At 42.3% G+C, this 19,089-nt stretch overlaps 1 protein-coding gene across 2 annotated transcripts in view; it reads left to right on the forward strand.

Annotated features, from left to right (window-relative positions):
- LOC124067777 (protocadherin Fat 4) overlaps nt 1–16,359 on the forward strand; it is a 100,472-nt gene extending 84,113 nt beyond the window's left edge. For both annotated transcript variants that reach the window (XM_046405377.1, XM_046405378.1), the window contains 8 exons: nt 1,141–1,245; nt 1,641–1,948; nt 5,151–5,236; nt 6,347–6,526; nt 6,964–7,088; nt 9,106–9,323; nt 11,150–11,411; nt 13,123–16,359. In XM_046405377.1, the coding sequence (XP_046261333.1) occupies nt 1,141–1,245; nt 1,641–1,948; nt 5,151–5,236; nt 6,347–6,526; nt 6,964–7,088; nt 9,106–9,323; nt 11,150–11,411; nt 13,123–15,029 (3,191 nt within the window). In that variant the 3' untranslated portion in view covers nt 15,030–16,359. The remainder of the gene's footprint in view (nt 1–1,140; nt 1,246–1,640; nt 1,949–5,150; nt 5,237–6,346; nt 6,527–6,963; nt 7,089–9,105; nt 9,324–11,149; nt 11,412–13,122) is intronic.
- Nucleotides 16,360–19,089: the final 2,730 nt, after the last annotated feature.

Genomic DNA, 19,089 nt, shown 5'->3' on the forward strand with positions numbered 1-19,089 from the left:
TTTTTTAATCAAGGATTTTTCATTTGGCACTGTTTTGAGTTGTATGACAAATGGGATGCTTTATAAAAGATCCAATCAGGCCTTTTAATTTGAAAATGCAATGAATATGCTGCATTATTACCCCTGATAAAAGGGGAGTGGATTTAAGTGTAATTGCTTAGAGTCATTTGAATCTTGCCTGTTGTCCAGCCGCTGTCTCCAGCATCTGAAAGACATTTTCAAAGTGGGCTGTAGCAGGCGATTTGCCTCAAGTCAAGTCATTACTGTCCCTTTATATTATGACCATAAAAATGACCACAAATCTTTAAATTTCAGGAAGATAAATGACCCCTCTGAAGAAATGCACCTATTGACTTACAGTAGTTTGCATGCCCTCGCGGTGAACTCTAAACTTCCTGTTTTCCCTGCCTGGTTTTTGGCAGCAGAATTTATCTCCATTAAGCAACTTGTTGCAGGATTTACAACCTAAAATGTATTCGCAGAAGTTCATTGTCAGTCTTTTTTATTGTATCTTGCCTGAATCATTTATGGTTTTTCCCATGTCTGTTATTTTTCTTATCAGCGTTGCATTCTTTATCATGATGTTTAACCTTTCAACTCATTAGATGTTCACCTATGTATGTGACAGTAATTCATGTACATTGCAACTGTTTGTCTTTCAGCATTGCAAAAAAAAAAAACCTTATCCAAACGATTTTCCAACAAGATTGAAAATCGAATTATTCTTAGTGAGATGAAGCTGCCAGATGAGTGAGATCATGTCTTTTTTCCTATGAAGGTTTCAAGATGTTGTTTTGGATCAAATGATGTCATTTTGGACAAATGATTTTATTCCAAAATAGCATCACTTGTTTGAAAAAAAAAAAAGGAAAATAAGTGAAACTATACTAAGACAGGTGAAATTACATCATCCTATTATATATTTTATGGCTGTTTTAACAAACATTAGATTTTAGAACTCACTTGTTGGAGTCCAGCTTTCTTTCTTTCTTTCTTTTTTGCAGTGCATTTCTCAGCTGTGAGGTGATGAAAGGTCTGCATGACTTGGCCTGTGGGGAAAGTGAACTGTGTTCCCCAAAGGGTTTTTCTGTGTTGTCTGCCACTTCATCCATTTTAATTTGTGTTGTTCTGTGAACCCAGGCAAAACGTGTGATTCCATCATCAATCACTGTGAGTGTAACCCTTGTTTTAATGGCGGGTCCTGTCAGAATCGGGTGGATGGATATTACTGTCATTGTCCATTTGGTAAGTAATAGTAGGAAACTTTGTAAGCTGTTAGCAAGCCCTGGTAAACTGAAAAGCAAGATGGTTAATTTCATGCCATCTTCCCAAAGACAAGAGAGGTGTGCCATTATTAATCCATGGTTTCTTAAACAAACGTGGACTCTGTCAGTTCATTTTGTGTCTCCATTTTTCATGTTTTGTATTTCCGCTGTCCTCAGTAGGCGTCCTGTTTAGACAAATATGCAAGTTTTTAATTTGACAGCACCGATATCTGCTTTGTTACTGCTAAATACAGAACACATAATATTGCTCAATAAAGATTCTGTTTTATCTGTAGATATTTTTATCCCAGCCGCACTGTGAATCATTCATTGGCTTCCTATCTGAGTCTTCTTTTGGTCTGTTTTCTTCCTCAGGGGTTTTTGGCAAACACTGTGAACTGAACAGCTATGGCTTTGAGGAGCTTTCCTACATGGAGTTTCCTTCGCTGGATCCCAACAATAACTACATATATATCAAGTTTGCCACGCTGAAGAGCAACGCACTGCTTATGTACAACCACGATAACCAGACTGGAGACAAGGCAGAGTTCCTGGCTCTGGAGATCTTTGAGGGACGGGTGCGCTTCTCCTTCAACTTGGGAAGTGGAACTTATAAACTGATGACCATGATAAAAGTTTCAGATGGGCAGTTCCACACAGTCATCGCCAGGAGAGCTGGGATGGTAAAAACATCTATTTTAATGAGCTCACATGTTTCATGTTTCATCATGCATTTGTGAAAAAACTTTTCATTTTGTGGCTCAAAAGTTCTTATGGGTCTAGTAGCATAAACGTTGCAGAAAATCTGAGAAATTCCACATGGTATGGATTTAAAACACAGGCAGTGCAAGCAATAGCATTTATGTCGTGGGATTTTATAGCTGAAACCTGCATCCAAATTTGGCCTTAGATTCTTTTTTGCACCATCAGATGATAATTAAACTCCCCAAACCACAAGTAGCTCAGCTTATGGTTTTCATGGTTTGTAATTATACTTTACTGCTCTTTGTGATTTACAATTCGAGGATCCGAAATGACCCTGAAGGGTGAAATTCTGTCTCCTGTGCTCTGAATGAGAGGCTTCTCCCTGCCAGCAATCCAATGGCAAGGAAAGAGGGAAGAAAAAAATCCACCCAGGCTCCGTCAAAACTTCTATAATGTAGCTCTCCTGCTGGACTTCAAATCTGTCATTTCCCACCATGCTCTGAGAGTTTCAAAGGAAGCTGGTAAAATCGTTAAATTGTCAGTTTTGAGATGGTGCGGAGTGACGGGATGGAAAGGAATCCAGCACACACTGAGAACGGTGATTGTGTCTGCATTTAGTGCCCTGTGAATAGTATGTGGAGGTGGCCATGTAAGGGCACTTGAGGAATGACAGAGTAATGCACGCGTGTCGTGCCTCAAGTGCCAACTCCCTCAGGCGGTGTAAAGTGAACCTGATCGCTGTGTTTGCAGAAGGTGCTGTGAGTCATTTTGGTGGTCAGACATGAGGTCCGTTCTCAGTTCCTGTCTCCCGAACTCTGAGCCAGCTAAAGCAGACAGAAGCTATGGACGCAGTCATGCACTGCTTCTTCGTGAAGGCTAATCAGAGAGAGAAAAAAGTTCACAGATTGTGTTACAATCGTAATCGTCCAAATCCATTTAGTTGCCAAAAACAATAAATGACACACTATGAGCATGAATATTTCAGTGTGTGGCACACGTATAGTGCTATTGTGAGATTGGCATCATTGTGGAAAACAAATGCTATAAGGAGACTGTTTAACTGGTATTTGCCTATTAAAAGGCAGGTTCATTGTTTTTTCAGTTCAGTTGGTGGTCAATAGTTTCCAATGAAAAATGTTAAAGCTACATCAGTGGATTATCCTAATTTACAGGGACAAACCAGTTCATTCCAAACCTCTCTGTGAGGTTTTCTTGCATGTTTGCTAAGTTCTTAACTGCACAAACCTCTCATGAATTGATCATTTACACTTAATGAAGGCCACCTGTGAAAGAGTCATTTGTGAGATATGATCATTAGCATAATCAGTGCCACCACATTGCTATTTAAGGGTACTTGTTCTGCTTCATTTGTGTGAAATGACACAATACTAACAATTAATACGATCATGTGAGAGTAAACGACTGACTGGAAAAGATCACAGCAGTGATAGGAGAAGCTATGCTAGTTTGTTTTAAATCAGGGTTTGAAGTTAAAACAAACAACAAAATTCTTTGCAAACAAGGTTTGCAAATGTAGTTTGACAGACTTGGACTTGCTGTAGCTGATTAGCACCAGCAGCTAATCATCAAGTTTTTGATTAGCTGAATTATTCATCCTAAAAACAAACGCAAAATAAATACAGAACAGCAGTTAGTGCCTGCACCACAACAGAGAGCAGTGCTATGGTCCTTCCATTATTAGTCACAGGGAACACAATGATCTCAAGCGGCGTCTCCCTCACATTTCCTCCAGTGTTAGCTGAGTACAAAAACACTGTACTTATTTTTTCATGAGATGGCTATTTTCTCCACCACAGAGTGAGACATTTGACAGTGTGTGCAGTGCACTGTATTGAAGGCATGGTTGTAGAGCCTTTGATCGCAGGGACAGACGTTAATGAAAAAGTTCATGTGGTCCTGATGTTCTTTATGGCACTTCAGAGAGTCATGAAGACAAATGAGTCCTGTTGTTACCGTGTTGGTGTGTTTTACTATGTATACATATTTCTGACTCAAACGTGACTCAAGTGTATTAAAAGACAAAGAGTACGTAGAGTGCGTGCTTGGTGGGGTCGTTCTCTCCTGGATGATTTGTGTTGGAGATGTGTTGGATACCAGTGTGGTCCGTGTTTACTTAAGATCCAGCAGAGGTGGAGCATGATTGCCCTGGTTTTTCAGCACTTTCACACTCATTTCCAGACAGTTCTTCACCGTGTTTTTTTCTCTTTTCTCTTCTCTCAGAGCACAGAGAGAGCAACAGAGTAACCCACAGCTGGTCAAACGCTTTCATACCATTAATGGGAAATAGGAATTGTTTCCTGTAATGTATGCCATTTTTATGCCACTCTGCCATGAACCACTGTGACGAATTGATGAAAAATATCTGCCCTACATGCTGTTTGGTGGACAAACCTCACGCTAACCACTGAACAGGACTTAAACAAGTACTGAGGGAGAAATTATGGGTGGAAGCTGAACCCTGCAGGGACAGATGCGCTACAGTGCATGAGGAGATGTTTAGTCAGATACACTCTCATGCATTGAGTCCTTAAGATGCACACACAAAATAAATTATGTTTGGGCACACAATGTACACCAGGCTGTTTGTCACTGTCATTCACTTTGACAGTCACAGAATGTGGTTTAATGTACTCATGCACTCATGTTTCAAAGTAAATATGAAGCTACAGGCAGTAGCAGGAGACAGGAGGAAAGAGGTAGCCTGATAACAGAATCCAACCACCCACGCACTGTTTGCACACATATATGTTGTATATAATTGCTTAAAAATTTGACTTACTGTCACACACAATTAAGGTAAAATTTGTTCAGAAAATTGTGACTTGAAGCTTAGACAATGGTTTTCTCCCATATTCAAAAAAAAAAGACTGAATACTCGGCTATTACTTCATCTAAATTTCTATAGAAATGTTAGCAAGAGAGCGACTCCATCGTAGGGCTACTTCTAGCAATAAAGTGAGACACACTGAGACACTGATAAATGTTAACAGTGCAGGTGCAGAACCTGTCCAAGTGGTCACTAGCACACAGATCAGAAAGAGGGAGAAGCAGACAGACCAAGTGTTTTATGCCTGTCTTCAGAAACAACAGTGTGCCTCAATATGTTTTGGTGTTAAAGACAATCGCACATGACGTGTGTGTGCTTCTGTCATCCTGCAGGCTGCATCCCTCACTGTGGACCTGTGTGGTGATGACCAGGAACCAGGCTACTGTGCTGTGAGCAATGTGGCAGTACACACTGACTGGTAAGACAGTCACCCAAGACATCAGTTCCAAGGCTTGGAAATTTTCCGTGTCTGGTCAAATATTGTCAGATAACTCAGATCCAATAGGTTTCTCTTTGGTTTTGAACATAGTTACGGTTGTGATTTTTTTTTTTCTAGTTGTTTCACTTCATCCTTTTTAATAGCAAGAGATTAATATCTGCACTCTGAACCGACAACAATTTCATCTCTTTTCACAAAATGGGTGTTGGTTTAGTGCCAGTCTCCTCCAATCACACATCAAATCTAAAAATCTACCACTTTAACACAAGTTCTGCTTTGGTTCTTTTTTTTTTTTTCTTTCTTTATTTTTAACAATCGATCTGAGTGTTTACAGGTTAATGTCTCACACTATGCTTTTCTGTAGAGGCTACGCAGTTGGATACAGCTCTATGGAGTGAAGCTTATGTTTTTTGTGTTTGCTTTATTGCTATCTGACTAAATATCTGGATTAAAGCAAAATGCTTCACTTGTGATATTAATTTCTCTTATGTATTTATGTAATGATAATCCAAACATGACTCAAAGTCAAGATGAAGTCATGTGTTGTAAATGCACAATATATGATGTAAACCTTCATTAAATTACTGGACGATCATTGGCTTTGCACGCAGTCAGCTCTGAGCCAGACCTTGTGGGGTGAAAACGTGTGTGTGTGTGTGTGTGTGTGTGTGTGTTTGAGAGAGAGAGAGAGATTTGGCAGAAGAGTAAAGGCCACAGAGGTCTGCAGAAGGTTTATTTTGTAAGGGTCTCGGGACCATGTTGTTGTGAAACTCACTGACCTGCAGTGTCTCTCAGTGTAAGAGTGTATGTGTGTGTGTGTGTGTGTGCATGTGGGAACATATCTTTCTGTAGTTGTGGGGACCTGCCTTACTTATGGGGAACAAATGCAAGCCCACACAATGTAAACCATTAAATATTAGGGTGAAAACTTGCTTTAAGGTTAGGCTGAGGTTACGGTTAGGTGTGTGCGTGTGTATGTGTGTGCATACTCTTGAATACTTGAATGCATAAGAAAGCATATACATATGTTCTTTTGTGTCTGTGTGCATCTAAGTCTTTGTGTGCTTCTGTTCATGTGTGTGTGCGCAGGATCCTGGATGTGCAGCCCAACAGGCTCTCAGTTGGAGGCGTCAGGTCAATAGAACCCGTCCTTCATCGGCGCGGCCAGGTCGCCACCCACGACTTTGTCGGCTGCATCATGGAGTTCGCCGTCAACGGTCGGCCGCTGGAGCCCAGTCAGGCGCTGGCATCGCGTGGCATCCTTGACAGGTCCCCACAGCTCCACCCAGACCCTCCTCCTTTCACCCTCTCTCCATCATCTCCTTCTTCTTCCCATCTGTCTGTCTTCTCCAACCTCCTCGACTCTCGCTGTGGGACATCTGTTCACACTCTCAGACTCTCTTGAGAGATTTTAAAAAGATGTTTTTTTCAATACAAATGCTAGATTTTTGACGGGGGGAAACCAATTGCAGAATTCCGGATTGTTTTGCCCTGTTGGTGAATAGCAAGATGAGGACAGATCTTTTAATATGCTAATTCTCTTCAGGCTCTTTATGGGTTTTTTCTATCACAGCATGAGGAAAGAAATCACAGCTCATCTGCCCCCCTTTTTTTAGGGAGTTTCTTTTTCAGGAGACCCCCCAGCTGCCGACTGTGCGGCTGACTTGTCAAACTGATTGTCTGATTGTCGGTTTGCGTGTCTGTAGATGTCCGAGACTGGAAGGAGCCTGCACCGCCAGTCCCTGTAGACACGGGGGCACCTGTTTGGACCACTGGTCTTGGCAGCAGTGCCAGTGTGTGGATGGCTTCACTGGCAAATTTTGTGAGAAATGTAAGTATATGCCTTTGAAGTGTGATTTTATTGCTGAGGCTGCACTTTCTAAGGAATATTCTATCATGACTATTTATGATTCTTCCCTCATGAGTCGTCCAACTGCGCCACGTAGCTTTATATAGGCCACATCACTGCATTCGGGGCGTAGCTTCAAAGCATTTGTGTATTTCATTGTATAAATATCTAGACTCGACATCAGAGAACTAAAACAGACTGAGAAAACTTTGAGACCCACAGAAACTCCAAGCTACTGTGTAGGATACGACAGTATGTTTAGGAATGTTACCAATAATCATTTCCACATTTATTTTACTTTCAACAAACATACATTGATGTCTGGGAACCTCCTCACTGGATTTTGCTCTGTCATTGGGTTTGATTTTGTGGGCAATTTGCTTGTTTGTTCCACGGCACGAAACACAATCACAGGAATTTTCTTCTAATACAAATTAAGCTTATTCTGTCTGAACCCTGTGCATCATTCTCAGGAAAGAGAAAATGTGAGGAAGTTTGGCAAACAACAAGGGGGAACAGCCTCTTCACAGGATGAAACAATGAGGTTTATGAGAAATGTCTAAATTTTGAGCATACTCTGACAGTAATAATACTGCATCTTGAGTGTGGTCTTGTGGTTGCAGTCATTTTAGAAAATTTCTGGTGACTAAACTGATTTTTCTACTGGTTAGGTCACACAGTTCAGCTACTTCAGTCTGTCATGACTCTAGTGAAATAACGTATACTCCAACAGAGCAAATCGCAGCAACGAAAGACTGACTTTTTAAACTTGTTGGCTCCGGGTTTCCTGTTTTTTTTTGTTATTGCTTTTTTTATTCATCAGCTGCATGAATTTGTGTGTCTGCCTTCACAAAAACTTACACACATTGGACGTACGGTAAAGTACTGTATAATGTACGAGAGGTAGCTTGCAATCATCAAGAAGGCAACCAAGGTATGTTAGGAAGAATGCAGGAACACGTGGATACGCACAGAGCACTGGAGAAAAGCAGGACGAGGAAAGAGATGAAATGACAACCGAGAGAGGGAAAGAATGTGGACTAAATACACAGAAGGCAAATCAGGGATATGTGAAACCAATGAGGGCCATCACAAAGGTGGCAAAGAGACAAAGAGAGGAAATGTGAACCAAGCATGACACATGGGAGAAACCTTCAAAATGAGACAGGAAATGACTAAGCTGAACTCCTCAAACCATGACAATCTTATTCACCTGATTAATGAACTGATTAGTGAAAAGGCTTCGCTGCATTGTGATATTTTAATGCTGATGTGGCTGCATTTTGAATCCGGTCGCAAATTACCTGCATAAAGTTTACTGCAGTGTGCAGTATATTCAGGAGCACTGTAAGAAGGGCACAAACAAACGCTGAACAAACGCTTATAAACAACAAGCACTTCTCAGTTCTGTTTATAGTTTCATTTCAGCTGCAAACGCGTGCAAACGCTCACACCTGCAGGCAATGTAGGGAGAACAGGGAGAACATGCAGACTCTGCAGGGCCCAGACCGCGATTCGAAATCGGAACCCTCTTGCTATGAGGCTACAGACCAAACCACTGCACCACTGCGCCCCTGATGTTTCTTCACTTTTAAAAAATACATAATATATAATATTTTCAAAACATTTTTAAAGACTCCTTATTTTGTGTGTGTTAGGTTTAATCTTTATTTTAGTTTACTGTAAACTGAAAACAAAGGAATGAAAAGTGAATTTTAACTTGGTAATACACCCATGTATTGACAGTTAGATCAGCTTCAGAAAATGAGATCATATAGTGTATTGTATGTATTTCTGCTCTGTGGACTAACCTACGTCTTTCACTCATGGGAAGGTATTTGTAACCACTGGTGAGAATGTAAGAACTGATCTGTGGTTATGGCAGTGAGCTTAGGAAAATCATTTGGGTCGCCAGCTCCAAAGTGGAAATATAACTTTTACAGTTGCCTGTGAAACTTTAGTCAAGTCATTCAGGACTTTGTCTGTCTCTCTCCCACAGACATGACAGCAGACACCGCCCTGTCCCTGGATGGTACCGGCCGTCTGGACTACTCCCTGAAGCAGGGCCCTAAACGTGACATCCTCCTGAGACAATCAGTGCAGGGCGGCACCTCTGACCCCGCCGGTCCCAGCAGCTTGGAGGTCAAGTTCAGGACACGCAGCAAGAGCGGCACCCTGCTGCATGTGCAGGAGAGCAGCAACTACACTACGGTTAAGGTGAATAAGAGAAATGAGGTGAAGGCTGCGTGAGAGCTCGACACGTTTGGTAGAAATTTCACAGGAAAAGCCTTCTGTAGCTGGGAATGGCTGCAAGAGGAAGTGTTGCATCGGTTACCATCAAAGTAGTGGCGAATGAGAGGAAGAAACATGGGAGGTCTTGAGAGAGACTAATAATAATGTGAGTCTGACAGCAACTTAGATCTCTTTTAGTCTCTTTTGGTTTGATAGTGTATTCAGACGACAGTAATCAATCACATATAGCTTTTGCATTTTCCTGACAAATCTTTCCTGGCAAACCACATTCGCCACTGAGGTCCAGCAGAGATTAATGCTTCGTCAATATGTTTGAGATGGTGGAGCTGAACTCCTGCAATATGGCTGCCAGATGATATGTCATCATCAAAAGCATATCTGCAACGATGGGCGTGCTTGTGTGTGTGTGTGTGCAAACATCCTGACACTGATGGTGAAAGGTCCCCTGAATATTTGGACTTCAGGATCCCAACATTAGTTTCAGTTTGTATGTGCTGCATGTAAGTTGCAATGGAGGGCATACAAACATGTCTCCATATCTACACACCTTCTCCTTCTTTGATTCACTACTTACATGCCACACACACTCTCTCCAGCTACAGCTAAACTAGGTGGGTCTTTCTCAGTCAACCTTCCTATTGTCTAACTCCCCTTTTTCCTTCTCTCATTCTGTTCAGCACCCTCTCCTTCTGACTGATCTTGGGCAACTGCCCAAAAAGGCCTGAGCACTCATTCATGCTCTTCAGTTTTCCTCTTAGTCCTCCACCTTTACCCCCAGCAGCCCCCTCCCACTTTAGTATCAGACTTTCTTTCTTATGATTGCTCATCAGATTACCAACGCAGCTTCCTAAATAGCCCAGAAAGGCATTGTAAGTTGCATGAAAGCAGAAGCAGAGCAGCAGAGGAACGCATACTGTACATGTACGTATGTTGAGAGCCAGAACTACATGTACTCAGATATATAAAACAAGATGTTTAATAGATAAACTTGATAATTGGTTTTCCAGGTTTAGAACACTCAGTATTCTTTGGCTTGGGGGACTTTCCGCTTTTCCCATTTTAAATCAATCCTTCCGGAAGCTACTTATCATTGCTGATTTTGGGGGTCTTTGAAGGGAGGAGAACTGGATTATTTTTCCATGGAAGAAGGGAGTACACATATGAGATTACCATTCACAGTGTAAGCTGAAAATTTGTTGTCCATGCCAAAGTGAGCTTGATTAATTTCTTTTAAAGAAGTACTAGATGTCCTCTCTTTTCTTCACCAGTGGGCGTTTGAACGAGCACGCTTCCTCCGATTTTGTTGTGAGCAAGCTTCTGATCATCATGTGGTTGAATAATTTTAGCTACACACACAATTCGCGAGGACATGATTAAGTGTCCCGCTGGCAGGAAGATTCATGAGCGGCAAGCCTCGTTTTTGTTTTTCGATCTCAGCATCGGGTTCTGAATGCAGTGTTTTGTTAGTTTTGTGGAGGCTGAGAGACAATGTTTTTTCACCCTACTTTATGTGACTCCCCTCAGAGAACATTGTTTATCATATGCTTACAATTATAGCCGTGTGCAGATTCAGGGACCGATTTATCAAATATCTTCTCTAGTCGGTTTACTTTCCTCTAATGAATGATGTGCTGCCTAACTGTAGTTACTTTTTGAACATATGTTACATGATTGCCAAAAAATTTGGTTCAGACATTCGTGTTCACATCTGGATTCATTTTAATCCCTTTAATGATCACCTGAACCGTTGTGTCTGACCACTACACTCAACCTCCATCTCCATCTCTCAGCTGAGGAACGGCAACATCCACTACATCTCAGATGCAGGCGTCGGGGGGAAGGTGGAGCGGACGGTGGGAGATGCTGTGCTGTCAGACGGCCAGTGGCACACACTCCAGCTGGTCAAGAACGGCTCAGCCACGGTGCTCCAGGTAGATGGCAGCCACCCCAGGGTCATCCAGCACGCCACCCAGGACTTTGGAGGCCTCAGCGTTTTAACACTTTCCCTAGGAGGGATCCCACCTGGACCTGCTCAGCAGAAAACTGCAGCAGGTGAGGCTTGTCAGTGTGTTTGTTATGTGTTTGCATTGGGAAGGAATCAGATAAGTCTTTCTGTCAACAAGTGAGTGCTAAAACTTTGTTTTCTGGCTTGTGACACCGGCCACAACCGAGGTACGGAGGAAATGGGTCATGTTCCTTTGGAGGAGCTGCTTTTCCACCTTAGAGCATTTCATTATTTTGACTTTAAGTGTCCCGTGATGATCTGTCAGCTTCCTACCCTTTCAAGAAAATATTTCATTGGAAATCCTGGATTTTTGTAATGTTTCGACAAGAAATTTGTCATCTTTAAAGTCTAAGAATATCCATTTAGATATTACGCCCTCCAGGCAGACAGTCAAACCCCTGTTGCATGTACACTACACAGTATTTACATGTATCTATGTGAATGTACATGTGTATTTACATGCTGTGTCAAACACACGTGCTGAAGCTTTCAAAACCTGGCCAAGAAACCCACCCGTTCTTCACCCGCTGTAAATTACTAATGCAGCAGTGTTTTCACGTGTTATGGCAGCCTCCTCTACATACTGTAAGTGTGTGCACATGCACAAACATTGCACTCATGAGCTTGTGAGACCTTATAAATCCAGTGCAGACTTTTCTCAAATGAATTAATAGTCTGCTGTGCAAACTGCTGACCATATTTGGTGACCATCCAATAGGACTCTGTGAAACTGGCCTGAAATCTGTTTCTATTTGACACTACTGAGATTTACCTGCCATGAACTTACTGTGGTTGAATAAATATTTCTTTATCAGCGTATCATTTATGGACAAAATAACTAATATTGATTTAATTTGACTTTGTCTTGGAGTGACCGTCTCTGAGGATTTTTGGTGTTTTTGTCTCATTTCCATGGACTCTCATCTTAGTTAAGACTCAAATCATGGATCAGATGTCCTCGAGCATGAGTTATGAACAGTTTGGAAAAGGTGAAAGAGAGGGTTTCCAGAGGGAGGTAATGCAACACAATAAATTCCCAAATTTCAGAGAAGGAAAAAAACTAACCCAATACCTTGGACTGATATGGTAAAAATGAGCAATTTAAATGATTTGTTGTACTTTTTACACAAGGACCAGGGCAGATGTAAAACAAGCATATTCTGAGCACGCAGATCTGTGGCAGGCTGCCTGTTAGCCAGCCCTTACCTCAGTGTGTATCTGAACAGTTGTGCTCTGGTGTGTACTTTTCAAGAGCTAATGAAAAGACACAAATGGATTTAATCTGCACTGGGATAAATTCAATAAAAATCTATTCGCATCGGTGAAGCTGTGCTGTTCGGCAACACACGAAGCAAAAGATTGAATTAGACACAGAGACATTCATCCAACCCAGATGTATGTCTTCGAGCTATGACAGCTCTGACGATTGATTCTGTGATAGAAAATATTTAATGTTTCTTGGGAAATTGGCCAGTGATTTTTAAAATATGGATTTTTTGAGGAGTTTTTTTTTGTTTGTATTTTAGATTCTAAGCTTGAATCAATTACCAGTCTAAACAAAATTCCTTTAGCTCTCAATATAGCTCCCAGTTCCTGTTATTCACGAGGAAGCAATCCAGCCTCTGCAGACATTTTGAATACTCATCAGTCTGGTGGCAATTGGAAATGATTCCCCTGCAGACCACTGTTATGTCCTTGTTAGCTGCTGATTGCTGTTTCTTGTTATCTGAACCAGTTCTCTCTTCTGTTCATTTGCAGGTTTTGACGGCTGCTTGGCTTATGTGAAGTACAAAGGAGAGAACCTGCCTTTCAGTGGAGAACACAGCCTTGTCACCTTAACTAAGACCAGTTCGTCCGTCAAGATCGGCTGCAGGGGTCCCAACCTGTGTGAGAGCAGCCCATGCTGGGACGGCTTGATGTGCGTCAACCAGTGGTACACATACCAGTGTGTCCCACCCGGCGACTGCGCCTCCAGTCCCTGCCAGAACCATGGCAGCTGCGTACCGGACCCCCACTCAGGTTTCACCTGTGTCTGCTCTGAGTTCTACACAGGCAAAACTTGTGAGACCTTAGTGGCTTGTCTGGGTGTCCAGTGCCCTGAGGGTACTGTCTGCAAGACTGCCAACAACGGAGCATTTGTCTGCAGCCCAAGTCCCACAGCCGAGACGATGGTTCTGCCCATTTGGGCAGTTCCTGCTATTGTTGGCAGCTGTGCCACTGTACTTGCTTTGGTGGTGCTCAGCTTGATCCTGTGCAACCACTGCAAGGGCCGCAACAAGACCAAAGTGCCAAAGGAACCCAAGGAGAAGAAACCCAAGGAGAAGAAGAAGAAAAAGAAGAAGGGTAGTGAGAACGTAGCGTTTGATGACCCAGATAACATCCCACCATATGGAGATGACATGACGGTACGGAAGCAACCAGAAGGAAACCCCAAACCGGATATCATTGAGAGGGAGAACCCTTATCTGATCTATGATGAAACAGACATTCCCCACAACAATGAGACTGTCCCCAGTGCTCCCTGTGCCCCCTGTAATGGACCAGAGGCAGACATTGAACACTATGACATAGACAATGCTAGCAGTATCGCCCCTTCAGATGCAGACATCATCCAACACTATAAACAGTTCCGCAGCCACACACCAAAGTTCTCCATCCAGAGACACAGCCCTCTGGGCTTTGCCAGACAGTCTCCCTTACCCCTTGGAGCAACAAGCTACACCTACCAGCCTCAGTACACGCAAGCGCTGAGGTCCACCCCACTCAGCCACTCTCACTCAGCATGCCCCACCCCAAATCCTCTCTCCAGACACTCCCCAGCCCCGTTCACCAAGCCCTCCTCTTTTTACCGAAACACTCCAACCAGAGAGCTCAATCTGGCTCGGCGTGAGGGCAGTCCGCTGGACCTGCACAATGACATGTGCCAGCCGCCACCCATGTTTAACTACGCCACCCGGCTGGGGAGGCGCAGCAAGAGTCCGCAGGCCATGGCCAGCCACGGCCACACCTCCAGACCCGGCAGTCGGCTCAAACAGCCAATCGAGCAGATTCCCCTGGAGACAGGGCCTCCCGTGGGGCTATCCATTGAGGAAGTGGAGCGGCTGAACACGCCACGTCCACGTAACCCTAGTATCTGCAGCGCTGACCATGGGCGCTCCAGCTCGGAAGAGGACTGCCGCAGGCCGCTGTCAAGGGTCCGCAACCCCGCTGATGGCATCCCTGCTCAAGAGTCCTCTTCTGAAAGTGACTCACATGACTCCTTCACCTGTTCAGAGATGGAGTATGACCGGGACAAGCCGGTGTCTTACAGCTCTCGAGTTCCCAAGCTCTCGCAAGTCAATGAGTCTGACGCTGACGATGAGGACTACAGTGGGAGGCTCAAACAGAGGCGATACTCGAGCCGGAGGGCAGAAGGAGGGCCTGCCATTGCCCAGATGCCCCCTACTGACCCACACTACACCCTACCCCACAAACTGGGTCAGCAAGCTGGGGGCTTCAACTGGGACAATCTGTTGAACTGGGGCCCTGGTTTTGGACATTATGTTGACGTGTTCAAGGACTTAGCCTTGCTTCCCGAGAATGCGGCAGCAAAAGACATTGAAATGAACAGTGGGGATGGCTCAGTGACCATTCTAAATGAAGGAGAAGCTGAGCAATATGTATGAGACTATTTATTGCAATGTTGTAGAATATGGTGATGTTCTCCATTTAAAAAAAATGAACAAGGAAGACTGTACATTTCAAGAGAACATTGGACTACATGTGTTTTGTTTTGTTTCTTTGTTTTATTTTATTTTTTTTTACATTATTCAAAATTCTAAGACGACTTTCAATGCAGTAAGGCAGAAAAATGGCACCTGTAACATGACAGATTTTGTCATTAGTCACCTTGGAATAGTTTACCAGTCTTCTAATCCAGTCCCCTACTTCTAAATTGTACGATTGTGCATTCATCTCTCAGAGGCCTCAGTACAGCATATCTATTGACGAAGAATGGCTCAAAAAAAGAAAATCCACTTCTGAATTGCGTTTAGTGACTGCAGAGCTCCATTCACATTATCTTGATCAAACATTTCTGCTTTTTATTACCAATATTGCCTCTCCTTTCCAAAAACTTCTGCAACTTCTCAGCTGAGAGTTAAGATGATAGATAATATTAACACTCACAGGAAGAGAATTCCAACGGGCCATGGAGCAAAACAAAACGCCTGCTTTTTGCCTTTTTAGGGGTCAGTTTTTAATTTACTTAAAAAGAAGCATGTGTGTTTGATCTGACTGCACCTGCAGATGACGGGACATAGCCCTCGATGTGAAAGTAAGTACACAGTTTTGGTTGCACGATATGGTGGACCCCACCAATGTTGGTGTGTTTTCTCACAGATGACTGGCTAAATGCTCCAAGAGTGGGGATTAATCAAGTCTCCTGCCTTACAGACATTTGAGGATTACAGCACGGGGGGAGGGCTTTTCCTCTTCTGTTTTTCTGCCATATGTTCAGAAGCAGAGGAGGTTTTCGGGGAGATAAAATGTTTGTCACAAATTTACACTTTCTGACCTGCCAAGTGTTTTTGGACAACAACAACGATGATAATGATGTATGGATCTTATAAAACATGACCCCAACTAAAATGCTATGAAGTTGTGTACATTTTTTTAAATTCATGAGAAATCATGGAGTCATTTGTTGTTGTCCATTATTTTGACATGTATGGTTTCTACATTTTTGTACTGTTTATTAACTTAAATTACTTAAGCTGTGTTTTTATGGATATTTTCATATGCTGAAATGTATGTTCTTACTTTCGGGGAAAGTAAGATTGAAGACTTATTTTTTACATTTGTTACATATGTAACATCACTATTTTCCACTTTTGATAAAACTATAACATGCTGTATGCTTTGTACCTGTAAAAAGCCAATAACAGAATTAAAAAAAAAGTATTTATTTAAAAGCCGTTTTAAACTTTCTCTTTCCTGGAGTGCTAAGCAACTTGCATGTGATCGTCAACAGATTGCCATATTAACGCTGCGATTACCTCCCATCCCAAGTCATTTGACTGGTAGCTCATTCTTATATTCAAGGCTCAGACTGTGCAGCCTTTAAATAAAGCTGCGTCTCAACAAAACATTTAAAAAGGCATTTCAGGACTCGAATGAAACTGAGCCGTTTTGCTCACAGCCAAGCAAAACACTAAGCAGGCTCCGTGTTGCTGGGTCCTATATTGCTTTCAACAATTATTTACATCTGGCTTATTGAGCATAGCCCCTTTTTTTTGCCATAGCTCAGTGATTCGGTATGCTACATGCTTATCTTCTCCATCATCGAGGGGAGAGAGGCCACGAGAAAAAACGCAGGGAGCCATGAACGGTGAAGAATGACATCCTGGATCTGGATAAATTACTCTAGGCTCGTGGAGGGGCTTGATCCTGCAGATAGCTCTGTTGACTGAAGTGTCTCTGGGAAGACTTTAACACACTGATGCTGTGATAATAACAGCAGTCACAATGAAAAGGAGAGTATGGGATGTAAATAGGAGATGATTTCAAATAAACCTCGCAACATCTCTTCTAGTGTGACATGGCAGGGGCAACCTCAGGAGCAAACCCCCCCACATCCTCCCCATAGGTAAGCAGGAGTGGCTTATATACACAAAGGCCACATTGTTCGACAGTATAGTAGGATGTAAAACACTCATGAGGACTGACATGAATCTGTCTTCCTGATTTTCTTGGGGGGCAGGGTGGAGGGAGTTTCTTTTTCCACAAGTGCTGTTTTTGGATGTTGTCCAGATGGCTGCTGGACTTCAGCGAAGGGCAGAGGAGCTTATGATGTGTTTAAGGATTAATTGCAGTATATATCCCAAGCGCGAACATTGCATGTTACATTAGAGGACATGGCCCTTACAAAAATGCAACATATGTTATTCTTGTCGACTCAAATGGGCTCAGGTTGCTGTTTCAGTAAGCAATAAGGTATTTGTGTTAGTAATGACACAAGGAACATCTGATTACAGTTGTCATTTTGGAAGAGCCATGCAGCAAAGTCATCATGTGCTTCATAAAATCAGAAGTTCAGATTGGAGCAAAGTTATTTCCAAAATGTGGAGCCTACAGGTCGGCCATAATGTGTTTTCCAGATCTCCACACTAAACGTATTCATCTTGAAGGTGTGAAAGATCTTCTCATGGAGCTCCTACAGAGGACTTTTTTTTTTTTGTTCCCCACTTGAATCCACAAATGTCATCAAAACATAAATCCCATTAAGATGATTTCCATATTGACTTAAGAGTTTCCCAACTATTTATAAAAGGATGTGGCAGTGAGCTGTGATTGACGTCCTTAAAGCTGAAAGTTCCTTCCCAAAAGTTCTCCTCAAAAGCTTGTTTATAAGATTATTAAGCGCCCCAGTGTCCTTGTACAGCTGCAGTGCCTCCTCAGTTTGACTTAAATGGCTTGTAATTAAAAGCACATTGATTGCTGGAACAAAGAACATGCTTCACTCTTACTCTGATTGGTTGGTGGTAAGTGACTTTTGATTTGACTGTGAGTGTGCATGTGTGTAAAACAGGCAGTCAAATTGATTTGATTGAATTTGTTTCCACAAAAATGCAACCATTGTAAACCTTGGAGTTTGAGAACTTTTTCTTAACAAAAGGGTTTTGTATTTTGACATATGTCGTTAGTCAGGATGTTACAGTGTACATAATACAACATCTATCATTCGTTCCACGTCATCTCCATTGTTAAGTTGTTGTGAAGACGGCCGGAAGTAACTGATGTCTCATTGGTGTTCACTGCTTTTTCAAATTAGGGTTTTCATTTTTTTTTTATTGCTGTCAATTATTGCTGACAGCAGCTTATTGATAATTTAGTCTATAAAATGTAAAGAAAATAAAGAAAATTCTTGGTGCTTGTTTTATCTGACCAACAGTCCAAACCCCAAAGACACTTAACAGTGACAGAAAACAAGACCATCAAAAGGAGCAAAATCCTGCTCACAGATGGCAAAGCCAGTGTATATTTAGCATTTTGCTTGATAAATGACTTTAGTGGCTGACCTCACGAACAACAGCTGACTATACAATCTCAGCTGAAGGGCCCCTACCTCATTTATTCTGGAGCTTTCAATCATATCACCAAGGCTTCATCGTGATTCACCGACTCCATTGAAGAGGACCTGCTCTGGCCTGTAGGTATAAAAGGCTCATTGTAAAGTAACAAAAACACAAAGCTTCTTAGTTTCAGGTGATTATACCCAAATGAAAACATTTGAACAATAATGAATATTAAATTCCATTTCTGCCCTTAAATCCTACACACTGGACCTTTAAATATAAACATATACATCTGAGCTCAAACGCTTCAGAACAAATAAGAGAGCGGATCTTAAACTCAGATTGTTTCGTCTTCCTTTTGACTATCACTTATGTCCTGTGACTGGTGGTGCAAACTGGATCCTCTTCTCTATTACAGCTCTGCTCTGCATTGAAAGCTTGCCAAGTGCAAGTAATCAACTATCCTCCAGCTTGATTACCGTCAGCTTGAACCTGTGTTGTTCAGTAAGTCTTAATGAAGGTAAAACACGCATTCTGCAAGGCATCAAGAGATTACAGTACTGACACCTTGTACCCCTGTGCAGTATATCCCCACATCGTCAGCTCCCACCACACCACTCTTCTCATTAGCAGAGTCTTAATAGGACTCAGCAGCTGGATGGACAAATCA

Source organism: Scatophagus argus, chromosome 12 (genome assembly GCF_020382885.2).
Source record: "Scatophagus argus isolate fScaArg1 chromosome 12, fScaArg1.pri, whole genome shotgun sequence".
Taxonomy (NCBI): Eukaryota; Metazoa; Chordata; class Actinopteri; family Scatophagidae; genus Scatophagus; species Scatophagus argus.